At 41.6% G+C, this 15,001-nt stretch overlaps 1 protein-coding gene across 1 annotated transcript; it reads right to left on the bottom strand.

Moving 5' to 3' along the window:
- Nucleotides 1–1,795: 1,795 nt before the first annotated feature.
- On the bottom strand, nucleotides 1,796–14,115 carry FUNDC1 (FUN14 domain containing 1). Its single transcript, XM_045800717.2, has 5 exons — nucleotides 13,920–14,115; nucleotides 13,041–13,197; nucleotides 8,855–8,930; nucleotides 4,440–4,568; nucleotides 1,796–2,018 (listed from the first exon to the last, which is right to left on the bottom strand). Exons 1-5 carry the CDS (start codon nucleotides 13,945–13,947, stop codon nucleotides 1,941–1,943), a joined length of 468 nt encoding a protein of 155 aa, XP_045656673.1. The 5' UTR covers nucleotides 13,948–14,115; the 3' UTR covers nucleotides 1,796–1,940.
- Between the last annotated feature and the right edge of the window lie 886 nt (nucleotides 14,116–15,001).

Raw genomic sequence — 15,001 nt, 5'->3', positions numbered from 1 at the left:
GGTCACTAAGATAGAAAGGACAGTATGGAGAGCACGGGCATTATTTCGCATTTGTGTATCAATATTTTCAAACAGATCAACAGGTACTTGGAAATGTATAGGTAAAAATGAAGGACTATTGTTTTCAGTTCTCCCTCATGGGTGGACTCTGACAAGTAGTATGTCAGGTTCTCCTGTATTATTATAGAACTTTTATAGAGGACGATTTTAGTCTCTATTTGAGGGCAGACATTTTCGTGCCCCCATTCTCCTAGTGCATCAGGCACAGGGCAGACACTGTGTATGGAGCCGGAATGAACAAATCGAGCTGGCTACTAGAGCTCCCCACAGTAGCCTGCCTCACCGCAGCAGATGAAAGCATCATGCGATCACAGCACACCCAAGTGTGACCAAGGTTCCACCTCACGTAGCCTACTTTTCCCTCCAATTCCACAGCAATGGAAGGCTCGGCAAGGCCGAAAGAAAGAAAAGCTCAAGGAAGATCAAACGTGTATTTATAAGCAAAATCACTTTGTATTAAGAAAGCCTGAGTTTTATTTAGCATTGTATCTGAGGCACCAAGGAGAGTAAAGGAAGAAACTAAAGATGAATCCCCATGTTCGGTTCTAAGGGGTTGGGATGACGAAAGCACGCAGATTGTAACGAATCTTCAAAGTACGAAATGCCTCATGTTTACAATACACGAAATAAACTATGGGGGCTTCCTACTGAAAGCAGATGGCCTGAATCCCTGCAGTCTCTCCAATCTGAGGACCCCGATGTGTGTTGTTCTGCCGTTTTTCCGATGCCAACATAGAATTCTATGAACAAAATGAATAACACAGAGAGCTTTTCGGGGCAAAGGAGCCTCTGAGAGAGCGTGGTGTGGCCCGGAAAAACAAGTCCACTGGCCTAGGCTTCAACATAATGCTACCAAACCTGAAAGCCTTAGCACACACATCTCAGATGAGATCAGACAGACAGTTCTCTTCAAGGTCCAATTTCATAATGACAGCAAATCACTGTCTTTCAGACAGTAAACTCATACCATACTACTAAGTATTTTATAGTAATTTTTACCTCTTTGTGCAGAAGGGGCTAAAATAATAATTAGGATTTTTAGAAATGAGAAAGGAGGTTCACTCAAGGTTAATAAAATGAATCAGTGACCCAACTACATGTACCCTCAAAATAATTAGTTCTGCCTGGGCTGCCAGGATAAATAATTAAAGAAGCTTATACACAGGAAATTTTTGCAACTACAGACATCAAAAAAAAAAAAAAAAAAAAAGAGAGAGAGAGAGAGAGAAAGAGCTTTAGACATGAGTATTTCCTTAGAAAAGCCTTCCTTGAAACTGTTTACTATACTTACTATAGAAGCAAAGTAAGAATGGCAGAAAACAACCACCTAAAAACTGGTATGAAATCTGTTTAATATCTTTAATAATTCTATTACTTCTAAATCCTTCCACAAAAGGGCATTACAGTTCTTCAGTTTATTGCAAACATATCTTTGGGGGAAAAAAAAAAAAGCCAACCGCAATGTTGAAGCTATGATACAAGTTTTTAATTACTGGCACTATACTATAAAGCAAAATGAAGAACATCTTATTTAAATAAAACAAGGAGAGTATTTCACTGGGGAATACAGCCAACACATTTTTTCTATTATCTACATCCAATGGTGGTATTTTATAGGCTAATTTGGAAACAAAAAAATAAATGAAAGGCATGTTTTGCTCAGGGATACTATTATACACATACCACACAGGTTGTTCTTACAGCAAATACTAGTTTGCCAAACTCCAATGGCAAAACACTAAGCTGTGAGTTTGGTATTGTCCACCTAGTTGTTTCTTGCAGCCCTGCAGAATCTGGAGGTGAGTGATGTCGAGAAACCACCTTGTTGCCACCATTTCTCTTCTTATAGGTGACTCCACTGTGATAGACCATTCATATCCTTAAGATGCAAGGCCTAGCAAAAAGCCTCCCACAAATCCACTGGATATCACAATGTTCTGTTTGATAAATTCTGTTGCCTGAAACATAAGTTTAAACAAAATACTCTTAATTGTGCTACGACATGGATGGACCCTGAAAATGCTACGTGAAGTGAAATAAGACAGAGAAGGGAAAACATTGTACAATTCCACGGACACGAACAGTGAAATTCATTGAGACAGAAAGTAGGACAGAGGCTACCAAGGGCTGGGGAGAGGGGTCAATTGTGGGAATGTGTGCTTAATGGTTAGAGTTTCTGTTTGGGATGATGAAAAAGTTCTAAATGTGGAGAGTGGTAACGGCTGCACGGAAGTCCAAATTCAGTACTTAACGCTACTAAATTGTACATTTTAAAATAATTAAAATGGTTAATTTTGTGTATGTGTATTTTGCCACAATAAGAAAAAAATGATGCAAATTAAAGAAAAGCACTCTTACTTACTGAATCCGGTGCTAAGTAACGTTTTTATAGCTGTTTTCCCCAATTCAGGAAGTATTTGGCAAAGACTCCCGTACACCTACTACCACAGGTGCCAACCAGCACGCAAGATGCCAAGGCTGGCCACGATAATCTGAAGGAGCGGAGAGCCCCAGCCAGATCCAGTAAGCTTCTTAGCTACTGAGATAATGGGTATATTGGTGGCCAAAAATCTCACAGGTAACAAGAAGCTGTAGGGCAGACATAAATGGTCCACTTAGCAAGTTATTAGCACAGATTTAATAAATTCCCACAGCAGGCACAACGATATTTGTTAACAGTCCACTTGGCCAGCAAGAAAAAACGTACAGGATCAAATAAATATCACCCTGAGAAAATGCTTACCCCAAATAAAACCAGGAAAAAGCAATCAGACAAAGCCAGACCATGGGATACTCTGCCTACATGCTTCAAAAATGTCAGTATCATGAAAGATGGGGGGGGGGGGGGGAAACAAAAACAAAACACAGATGATGGGACTGCTAAAGGCTAAAGGAGACTTCAGAGACATGATAACCAATTGCAATACAGAATTCTTTTTGTCTGTTTTTTAAAGATTTTATTTTTAGGTAATCTCCACATTCAATGTGGGGCTTGAACTCGCAATCCCCAGATCAAGAGTCGTGTGCTCTACTGACTGAGCCAGCCAGACACCCCAATATATAATTCCTGATTGGGGGAAAAATGTATAAAAGCCAGACACCCCAATATATAATTCCTGATTTGTGGAAAAATTTTAATATGGACTGTGTATTAGGAAATATGATTGCATTTTAATTTGGGGGGATTTGTAAGGGTAACTGTAGTTGTACAGGAGAATATCTGTACTCTTAGAAGATATATGCTGAAGTATTTTAGAGTGAAAAGGAAGGGGCGCCTGGGTGGCACAGCGGTTAAGCGTCTGCCTTCGGCTCAGGGCGTGATCCCGGCATTATGGGATCGAGCCCCACATCAGGCTCCTCCGCTGGGAGCCTGCTTCTTCCTCTCCCACTCCCCCTGCTTGTGTTCCCTCTCTCGCTGGCTGTCTCTATCTCTGTCGAATAAATAAATAAAATCTTAAAAAAAAAAAGTGTGAAAAGGAAGGATGTCTTAAACGATGAGGGAAAAAAAGTATAAATTACATGTACACACACACACAGAGATAAGGCAAATGTAAAATGATTAGGTAAAGAGGTGAAGGGTATTTGGGTATTCACTGTCTTTGTCCTTCAACTTTTCAACTGGTCTGAAATTTTTCAAAATTAAAAGTTGGGGGTATTAAAAGAACATGATAAAACAAAGGGAAGGAGTACTCACTTCAATTCTAAACAAAGGATAAGAAGAAAAATATACATTAAAACATTAATAAAACTAATATATTAATTAAATATACACATCTTCAAAATACTCCACCTCATGAAAAAAAATAGGTAGTTTTAGTTTTACCACACCTTGTCTACACACGTACACATCTGTAAAAGCGGAGGAAACCTTCTGGAAGAATAATGTTATTACCTTTTACATGCAGATCAAAATAGGTGGGAGACTGGCAGGGAAAACCATATTAACTACTTAAGAAAAAAAAAAGATTGTGTTTTTTTTCTTAAAGTAATCTCTACCCCCAACGTGGGGCTCGAACTCACAACCCCAAGATCAAGAGTCGCATGCTCTTCTGATTGAGCTTGCTCTTCCACTGCAATAATGACTGATTTAAATAGTGGCTTGATCCCAAATTTTATTTAGCACTCTTAAACATGACCAAAAACACTCACTTTTTAGAAGAAGATAATCACTAGTCACGTTTTCTGTGAAGCGAAACCCGCAAGGGAAAAAAAGGAGCCGGGGCACCTAGCTGGCTTAGTTGGTAGAGCATGTGACTCTTGATCTCAGGGTCATGAGTTCGAGCCCCACGCCGGACACAGAGATAACTCATTAAAAAAAAAAAAAGAAGAAAAGCAAAGAAAAAAGAAAAAGAAGGAGCCATAAATGTACACTGTCTTACTTCTTCAATTATATTGTTGATTTCAGGTGCTGCCTTATTTGCTCGTTTCTTAATCTGTCTTTTTGCCTTATTTACATCTTTTTCAACTCTCTTCCAGTCAATCTGCACATAGCCACTGTGACTGGCAATCTGCAAAAATATAATAAAAATGGTTAATTCTAAACCAACTAGGTTGATGACAAATCTATTACCGAGGAATATGTGGACATTTAGATTTCAAGAAATCTATGAAGCTTATAGGGAAGATATCACAATTTATTCATTTCACAAATACCGAGTGCCTGCTCTGTGCCAGGCATTATTCTAGGCCCCCAAACTATAGCCAATAACAAGGGAGACATAAGTCCCCACCCTCAGAGAGCTCTGTATCCATAAGGGAAAAAAGATATTAAGCATAATTAATTACTTAGATGTGATGAACACTATGTTAAGAAACGTACAGCGCATGATGGGCAAAGATTCCAAAAACTGTATTACAACTGTGCTATAATTCTATCATAACTTTTGGAATTTGGGAATTAGCTAAAAAGACAAAGAGACGATCCAAATTATACAGTTAATTAAAAAGTACCTCTTAATTAAACAGATGTTTAATTACAAGGGATCAGAAGCCAAGCAGTTATTAGGTCACTAAAGAAATCTAAAGTAACCTGATACAGGGTCTTTACTAACTCTGAACTCTTTACTTAAATTAAGAATACTTTCTGGTAATCGCTTTCAAAAGTGGACTACATGAGAAATATGCTCTTCACAAGTTTCACGCCATAAGTCCTTTTAATAGAACTATAGCTAAATGCTGATTAACTATAAGTAAACCCCTCATACGGTATTACTGAGACGCTACAAAATCTGAACAGGAACAACAGCATGGTTTGTAAGCCAGTACCATACATTAGTCCCTCCAAAGAATAAAATCAAAAAGTAAAGAATCACATTAGTGGTAAACAATTAAGCCATGTACACCATTATAAATCACTTCTATCACGCTTATGCTCTCTTTGTAATTTTCTAAGGCATCCCTTGACTTTGAACCACAAATAAAATACTTCGAATAATAAAAGTATCTGATTTGATAGAAGTAGGTCCACTAGGGAGCTTGAGTTCCATTTTCACTGTGAATACAGACTCCACAGAAGAATGTATTTATCTGCATTCCTTCCTGTATTTATTTACCTATTACCACTTCAAACTCCAGCCTTAGCAAAACAGAGTGGTGATCGAATCAAATGGCAAGTGAAAGCTTTTCCTGGCAGTCCCTGACACAGTCATTTGGGTCACAGGCAGGGAGGTGATGGTGAACCTTAGGGACCCTCCCGTACATCGCAACTATAAACCCTGGTTAAAATACAAGAATTAACAAAAGCAAGCGGATTTCAACGAGAGTTGAAACTTGCAGGACAGGAACAATGTAAAGTGAGCTGCCCATTTTTCTGGTTTTATCTGGAGGGCAGGATGCACAGGGTGACTAAAACTTAAATAGAAAACATGCTATCTTTCTGGCCCAAAGAACCAGATGACAGAGTCTACGACAGTAACAGCTCCCAGAAATGAGAGAGCTACATAAGGGGAGCCCCAAATTCTATGCGTAAACTCTACCCAAGTCCTGAAGCACACTTTCATGGGACAGAGCCACGCATTCTGGCCAAGGTTAAAAGAACTGAACTGAGATTTGAGCTGCTACCCACCACACGTGAAACAGAGCTTACAATTTGAGTCTAACCAAGTTAACTGCCTGCTAAAATCAACATATCAACACTCTTCTGAGGAATAAAATAGAATCCAGAGTTTCCACAACATAACATTCTCAATGCCCAGGATAAAATCCAAGCTTATCTGATATAGGATAAAACAGGAAAATGTGGCCTAGTCTTGAAAGAAAATCAACAGATGCCAACCTTAAGATAACCCGGTTATTGGAATTATCAGGACTTTAAACCTGCTACTAGAACTATGCTCAATAAGGTAAAGGAAACTATGCTTGTAATCAATGAAAAGATAAGCAATCTCACCAGGGATACAGAAAATAAAAAAAGAACCAAATGAAAATTCTAGCATTGGAAAATACAGTATCTGAAAGAAAGTTCTTAGAAAGGCTTAATGGCAGAGGGTAGATGACAGAAAAAAGAGTCTGTGAACTTGAAGCTAGACATTAGAAATTCTACAATTTGAAAAAAAGATTGAAAAAATAAACGAACAAAACCTCAGGACATTATCAAAAAGCCTAACATGCATGTAATCAGAGTCATGTTTAGAAAGAGAAGAGAGAAAGAAGAGGAGGAAACAACTCTTTTAAATAACAGTCAAAACCTTCTCAAACATGGTTAAACACACAAATTTACAGATTCAAGCTCAGTGAACTCCAGGTAACGATCTAACACGATTATGAAATAACAATACTCAGATGACACGGTGGGGCGGGCGGGGTGGGGGAGGCACAGAGGAACATAAAGGATGCAAGTGTGTGAGATCAGGGAGGGGAGGCAGGCAAGGAAAGTTCAATAAATGAGTTAAAGTCTCACGTTCCATAACAGGAAGCCAACAGTTAATAACTCAAACTGAAAGATCAAGAAATATTCAAATAACTTGTTTAGGAAAAAGGAAAGAAATACCTTAAGAATCAGCTAAGAGTTTATGTAGTTGCCTCAAGGGAAGGAAAAATGGGCAAGGCGGGTAATGAGGGAGGTAGAGGATTCCTCTAATCTGTAACAGGCCTTGTACATATATTTGACCCTTTGAATTAGGGGCACATACAATTCCAAAAAATGAAAACTAAATTTAAAAGACTTACATACCACTGTCTATTTTAGGATGGCAGTGTGGTAAATATCTACTGGAAAACACTTAACTCCGAGTTACCAGAAAAGCCTTAAGGTCTAAGTAAATAAGTTTTTATCTTTAAATGTAAGTAAAGGTAACACAAATACAGAAGTGGGCCTAAAGAACAATGGACAATTAGCCTGAAAGCCACGTGCTACTCTTATTTCCTCTTTCAGTTTCCTTCTAAGTTTTCAAGGTGAGTCATATTTGGGGGAAAGGCTAGGTTTGATGCAGACAGGTCCCATATTCTTGTGCTTCGTGACTTTAAATGGTATATACCCAGTGGACTGAAATGGACTTCTGCGAAACTGACAGAGTGGACTGAAATTAATTCTCTTTAGTCTATGAACATTTTCAGAAATTCTGCTTCAATCCGGTACCCTTTGTACCGGATTGAAGAGAAATGACAACAGAGTTTTCAAAATAGCTATAGAATTAAATATGTTCTTGATTCTATATAAACGCAAGTCAAAATCTGCTTAAATAAAATTGTCTTCTGCACAAATGCTGGCATGTTCATCCAAAGGCATAAATTTAGATATTAACCATATTCCTTTTTACCTCTTACCACAAGGAATACGCAATTACTCCTAACAATGCCACCGATGGAAGGAAAATATATATTTTTTTAAAAAACTGTTTAGTAAACAACTCAAAATCTATACTTAACACATACGAATCCAGTCCCTTTGTACTTCAGGCAATGACACTGGTCATTTTATGATCAATGGGTCTGGTGTTGAAGTCAGATTTTGGTTGCTATGAACATCAATCATTTCAAAAATCTGGTAGGACTGACAGTTCTCTGTATGTTTAAAATTATTGCTAACATTCATTCCCAGAGATTTTCAATTTTGGGATTTACTATATTTGATCTTCAGGGAATGGTATTTTTGGAAAAATACATGCCAAACAGACACGAATGCCAGACAATATCCTGATAAACATCCTCTAACCACGAAGCATTTTTAAATCTTATACTTAGAGGGAACACGCACAAAACTAAAATTTCAAATCCCCCTGCCTCAGAAATAGGATTATGGATGATTTTTTAAACCCAGTTTTCCACTTTCTGTATTATTATAGTCCCCTAGTGTTAAAAAAACGTGTTAGAAATTGCTAACAGCAATTTCCTCTGAGAAGGAAAACTGCATGGCCAGGAAATGGGGAAAAGAAAGAGATCTTTTGCATTTTATAGATTCTGTGTGATTAAAATTCATATATGTTTAAAATGGTCAGGACGAGAAGGTTATATTATGGATGAAATGTTCATTTCGCTGAAGAGATGTTTTAAAGGAAATCTGGGTATGTAATAAAAAAAAATGAGGCACTTAAAACTGTAATAGTGGTCTTTTTAACTGGGATCTTTTTAGCTGGGATCAAACTATGCTTATAGAATGTAGGAGTGTTTAAAATTGTTGTCTTTCATGACAGATATCAGCTTTCAAAACTCACTTTAGTTTTTCCATAAACTGATACCTAAAAGAAAAAGTCCATCTTGTATTCAGACAGACAGGCCTGAAATGGCTAAACTTGGCTTTCTCGGTTCCCAGGGGCGACATAGTGAGCAGAGGCAAGGCCTGAAGGCACGGACGTACCTGAAGGAGAAGAAAGCCACCACCTACTGCAGTTGCTGCCAGCTTTCCAACTTTCTGGAACAAAAATCCCGCACACCTTTAATGAAAGAAATGACAAAAGATGAGAACCACCAATGATGTACTAAACTCTCTCCCTCTTCTCCTTTTCACGGCTTTCCTAATACAATCTTAGTATCTTCCCATTTCTTTTCATCATATCCCTTATCTGCTCAGAAACCCTCAGTGTTTCCTTTGTTCTACAGGCAAGTCAAAAGTGCATGATCTAGGGGTGCCTGGGGTGGCTCAGTCGGTGAAGCAGCTGCCTTCGGCTCAGGTCATGATCCCAGGGTCCTGGGATGGAGCCCTGCATTGGGCTCCCTGCTCAGTGGGGAGCCTGCTTCTCCCTCACCCTCTGCGCTGTCCCCCGCTTGTACTCTCTGGTTCTCACTCTCTCTGTCAAATAAATAAATAAAATCTTAAAAAAAAAAAAAAAGTGCACAATCGGGCGCACCTAACTGGCTCATTTGGTAGAGCACGCGACCCTTGATCTAATCAGCGTCGTGAATTTGAGCCCCACACTCGGCCTAGAACTTAACTTTAAAAAAAGTGCACAATCTAAACTGTGATATGCTTCAAAATGAGGGATGGAAAAAGGAGGAAGGGAATTTATAGGAAAAAAAGATTGGCTACTGCAACAAAGTTGAGTACTCAGGGCCTCGTTATACTCTTCCTTCTATATTTGTCTAAGTTGAAATTCCCCATAATAAAAGTAGGGGTTTTTTTGTTTTTATTTTTGAGAGAGAGAGAGAGAGCAGGAGCAGAGGGGCAGAGGGAGAGGGAGAAGAAGATTCCCTGCTGAGCAGGGAGCCTGATGTGGAGCTCGATCCCAGGACCCTGAGACCATGACCTGAGCAGAAGGCAGACAGTTAACCGACTGAGCCACCTAGGCGCCCCTGACTTTTTTTTTTTTTTTTAATGCAGTCAAGATGCTCCATACACCTGGCCAACCCCACTCTACCCAAACCTTCTGCTCCAACCCCATTAGTTTCCAAATAGGTCATCACCACTGCTCAAGCTATTAATCTCACTTCTAGGAGTTTCTACCTAGCTCTGCCTATCTAAAGCTTTTTACCCTTTGCGGCCCAGCTGAAGTTCCACCTTCACGACTACACTTAGGCCCACATTTCTCATGGCTTCCTTACCTACATCTCTCTCTGTTTATCTAGCTCTATATTAAACCCACTTTGTTTCACCTATTCTGTAAGAATGTCAGTCCATACTTCTTTGGGGATTCTCTCCTTCAGTGAGCTCATATCCCCTTCAGTATTCCAGATCCATAATGTGCAAAAGAATCCCAGATTTCTAACTATAGGCTTCTGTACTGGAGTGAACAGTGTCTGCCCACCCCGCCCCCCAATTCATGTCCTTCCCAGAATCTCAGCATGTGACCTCATTTGGAATAAGGGTCACGGAGGATGTCATTAGTTAGGATGAGGCCATACTGTAACAGGGTGGGCCCTAAACCCAATATGACTTAATCCAACATGTCACAGAGACACTCAGAGGGAAAACAGCAGCCACGTGACAGCACAGGCAGAGCCTGGAGCGGTATGTCTCAAGCCAAGGAATGCCAGGGATCGCTAGCAAGCACCAGAAGCTAGGAGAGAAGCAAGGAGCAGATCTTCCCTCTGAGCCTCCAAGAAGGAACAAATCCGGCTGACACTTTTCAGACTGCTGGCCTCTAGACCTATGCGAGTACATTTCTTTCGTTTTAAGCCACGTAGTTGTGGTACTTTGTTACAACAGCCCTAGGCAACTAGCGCACCTTCATAAATGGAATCCATGGGCTTCTCTAGCACACAGAATGACCTATTCAAAATGTCCCAAACCAAAAATCGTCGGGGCGCCTGGGTGGCACAGCGGTTGGGCGTCTGCCTTCAGCTCAGGGCGTGATGCCGGCGTTATGGGATCGAGCCCCACATCAGGCTCCTCCGCTATTAGTCTGCTCTCCCACTCCCCCTGCTTGTGTTCCCTCTCTCGCTGGCTGTCTCTCTCTCTGTCAAATAAATAAATAAAATCTTTAAAAAAAAAATCGTCCTTCCAACCAAATCAACCCTTGCTAAGGTCCCGACCTGTAAGTGAGAGCACCATTCTCTAGGTCTGCCCCCTCATGTTCGTCTCAGACTGCCTCCTTCATCACCTTTGGGGTCCGACTGATTGCCAATTCCATATACTCTATTTCCGAAACATTATTTGACTGTCTTCTTTCCATTCTCACGGGCATCGTTACCTTGCTTCCAAACCACACTAAGGGCCCTCTAGCTAGCCTTCACGCCTTCCATCTCTCCTCGCAAGCATCCATCCTGATATTTCTTATTATCATCAAAAATCTGTAACTACCTACAGCCACGTGTAACCTCCGTAGCCTCCCACGTGTGGCCTGAATTGGTCTGAGATGGTAACTGGTTAGGTTAGTGCCCATTCCTCCTTAACGTATGCCACAACAGTACATCAGTTTTATACCTCAAGGAAATTACCGAAATGTACTACACTGAATCTAATGTCATTGCAACAAACTCCCTGTGTAATATTAGAGTCCTATTACTCAGCTCCTAGGCCGACACCTGGCTATAATCCAAACATACGTACTACTATAAAGACCATGTCCCTCAGTAGGGGAGCCAGCAACAAAGGCTCTGATAAGGGAGCAGAGGAGGCAAGCAGCAGCCAAGTCACAAGTACATCCCAGGGACTGTGTCTCACAAGCATGTCTGTGCTTGTCATCAAGGATGACTGTGTCATCCTTCGCCTGATGGCATGAGCCACGAAAATAAAGCTACTAACTGCCTCTGCTCTGTCTCTAGGCTTTCCAAGCCGACTTCTGCCAATCATGGGCCTTCTCACCGAGTCTGGCCTACCGGGAGAAAGCACACAATGATGTGATAATTCTATTGCTCAGTTTTTTTAGTCTCGTTTAAGATGGGGCTTTAGGTCCAGACTCACATTAACCAGTCACCCATGGCATCCGATTGTGAGCTTATCTGGGCAGAGCACCAGACTCTATTATGGGCGTCAAGGTACAACCTATCTATGGAGGTTCAACTGAATAACCAGGCCCTGACCAGACATCTCAGTTCTAATTGCAGGTCTTTTAATAAGCAGCATGAATAAGTTCACATCATGAAGAAATTCTGCACCTGCGTGTCACGGAATCTTCACAATGAAGGTTTCTACCATGAAATGGCATTTACAAAAAGGCATAAAGGAGTGAGCCAGGTTCCAAAGTACAAGAAAACACAAATCAAAAAATTTAACACTTATCAAGTTTAAAAATGTAAATATTTAACGTAAGATAAATTTAACCTAGAATCTAAGAAAAAAAATGATTACTCACAAGCTGAGCAGCCGCACTAATGTCAAAAATTCTCTACGGCTGTGAACATTTTCAAAATGAAGGGTCACGCTTGTTTGACCCTTGTTATTTGGCTAATCTTTTATTCCAAGAATAACAATTTGATCTATAGTAGCAATTATGTAATCATGTAGCCTAAAACATCAACTGGTTAGGTTAATGCTTATTAACTGTTCCTCCTTAATGCATTCCATAATATTATTACAGAGTAAGCAATCAGTCTTTTAATTGCAACGAAGACCCAGTTTAATTCCAACTCTTCTTCAAAGTATAATAATCCAGATTCGTCCACAGAAATCAACAGAACCATCGGATTCATAATAATTTTCACTGAGAATTTTACACGGCTCTCTACAGGGCTGACAATCCTGGAGACCAGTTCTACTGCGGGAGTCCTCAAAGGTTTTTCCAGTTGTTAGCATTGAACAAGTAAAGTATTTACTTTAAAAAGTAAATTACTTACATATAATGAACCCTTAGATGTTTCTTCCTTTTTACCCACTATCAGTGAATCAGATACACTACATTTGCTCAATGTGAGAAGGTGGAAAATATAGAAAGAATCAAAAGGAAGGGAGAGGAGGGAACAGCAGAACACAGGGTGGGCATGGGGAAGCCGATCACCAAAACCACTGTGTCCCAGAGTGTAGATCACACCCACCCCATCTCAGAGAAAAGCCTCAAGGTAGAGCTCTTCGGGGAGTAACAGTGTATGTGCACAGTAACTGGCCTGTTTACAAAAGGGCAGCAGTCAGGCTGCCAATGAAATTTTAATGAAAAAGATGTTGTTCTCACCAGCCAGTCACTCCACCCATTACAATCTGGGTGGCTACCGAGTATTTTTCAACCATAGGTCCGGAACTGTGGCCAAACACTCGATTCCACCAATGGTGTCTTCTTGCATACTCAGTTAAATCCAACACTTCGTAAGACTCGTCATCGCTTTCATACTCTTCAAAATACAAAATGGAAAAAATAAGTTTAGAGTCAAGCAAAAGTCAGAAACGTCCTGTACATTTTTTAGCTGTTACTACATCACTGTTAGTTTTGGCCCACAGCTAAAAATGCCCAGATGGAAACATTAGTTTGTTAAAACCCAATCCCTGAGACTAGGGCCTCAAAAAGTCAAGGAGCCTAGCATCTCCCTTCCAAAGGCCCAGGGACCGGCCCAGGGCCGGAGCCAGAGCCACGTCAGAGTTACACAGAAGTGAGGGGTCGCCTCCCCAGATGGCAGTAAGGTCAGGTCAGAGTTTCACAGCATGAAGGGCCACCCCCAAATCTCAGTCGGGTCAGGGGAGAGCTAGATCCATTTTCATCAGAGGGAGAAAGCGGGGGGGCGGGGGGGTCCTCCCCTGACAGCACCGGTTAGGGGCCTGGCAAGATGAAATTACTTAAGTAATTCATCTAAAAGGCTAAAAAGCACTTTTGAAGATGGAAATGAAGAGCCAGAGGTGAAGGTTAAGGCAGGAGGCGGGGCTGTGTTGGGGACGGGGGGGGGGGGTCGCTCTCCGCCGGAGTTCTGCCGTGAGAGGAGGAAGTCTAGTTCCAAAGGGGTGCCTCCAAAACACAGAGCCCCAGGAGCCCTGGGGCAGGGAGAAGAAGAGGTGCCCCCGGGAGCAAGGTCGAGAGCTGTGAGCCGCGTCTTAGACACTACTTCGGGCCCCGACCGCTCACCTTGGGGAGGGGGGTTCCGGGTCGCCATGATACCGCCCGCGGCCAGCTCTGAAGGTGGTCCCCGCCCGCCCTCCTCTCCCCACTACTTTAAGAGACCTTCTAGGCCCAGGTGAAAGTCTATGGTCTCTTTTTTCCTCCTCCCCTTCCAGGCGCGTTGTCCCGTCCCCGCCCCTCCTCTCAGCGCAGGGTCTTCCGCGCAAGCGCAAGGCTCAAGGCTGGGGGAGTGTGGAGGAGGGAGGGTAACCGCCGCGCGAGGACTTGTGGGAGTTGTAGTCCGTTGCCCTGCGCAACCCTTGCTTCCCACCCCACCCCCCCCTCTTAGAATTTCAGTAACTAAATTTTGTAATTTTGTCTCAAAGAGCCTCAGGGCTGGAGGAGAGGCGGCATCACGTGATGGTATAAAGCGAAAACCAGCTTGGCATTCTCAACACTATACCAGAATGCAAGCGCCTGAGAAAAAAGGCTTTAAAAACGAGAAAACGAGATAAGAGAAACCCTGTTTCAAACCGCACTTTTGTAAGGAGGCAAGGACACGCCAACAGATGGAAAATTTTTCTAACGTGCTGCTGCTGGGAACTGAAACCTATTTATCCGCTCCCTCTCCACATGTTTCCTGCCCGGAACCCAAGGAAGTAGAGGAAGGCCTAGGGACTGACCTGACATGATATTCAAGAGGACATAATTTTTCAGCCTCATTGTTATTATTTAAATCTGACAGAGGAGCGAGGTCAAACTCTTCACCCAGAAGCCCCACCGGATTCTGTAGAATGAAAACCATGTTGATTACCAAGCAACTAACTCAGGTTCCTGTAAACCAGCCCCTAAACCTGTTTTGAGCTTGCATTACACCTGTATGTGCTGGACAATTTTAAAAAGCCCTCTCTGTGCTCTTTTTTAATGGAAAAACAAGGAATTCTGGTGTAGGTTGTGTAAGGGCCCAGGGCCAGCTACCCTAAAATGTACTGCAATGGCATATTGGTTGTTTTGAACTAAAGCTACCTGGGAAACAACGGGTGCGAGGACACTCAGACCCTCCTCTGTCCCCCTGAAAGCAGGAAATAAATTTCCCGTGTGAATAATAC

The sequence above is a fragment of the Ursus americanus genome, chromosome X (assembly GCF_024610735.1).
Source record: "Ursus americanus isolate L20-20 chromosome X, mUrsAme1.1.p, whole genome shotgun sequence".
Classification (NCBI taxonomy): domain Eukaryota; kingdom Metazoa; phylum Chordata; class Mammalia; order Carnivora; family Ursidae; genus Ursus; species Ursus americanus.
This window is presented reverse-complemented; position numbering and strand designations above follow the sequence as displayed.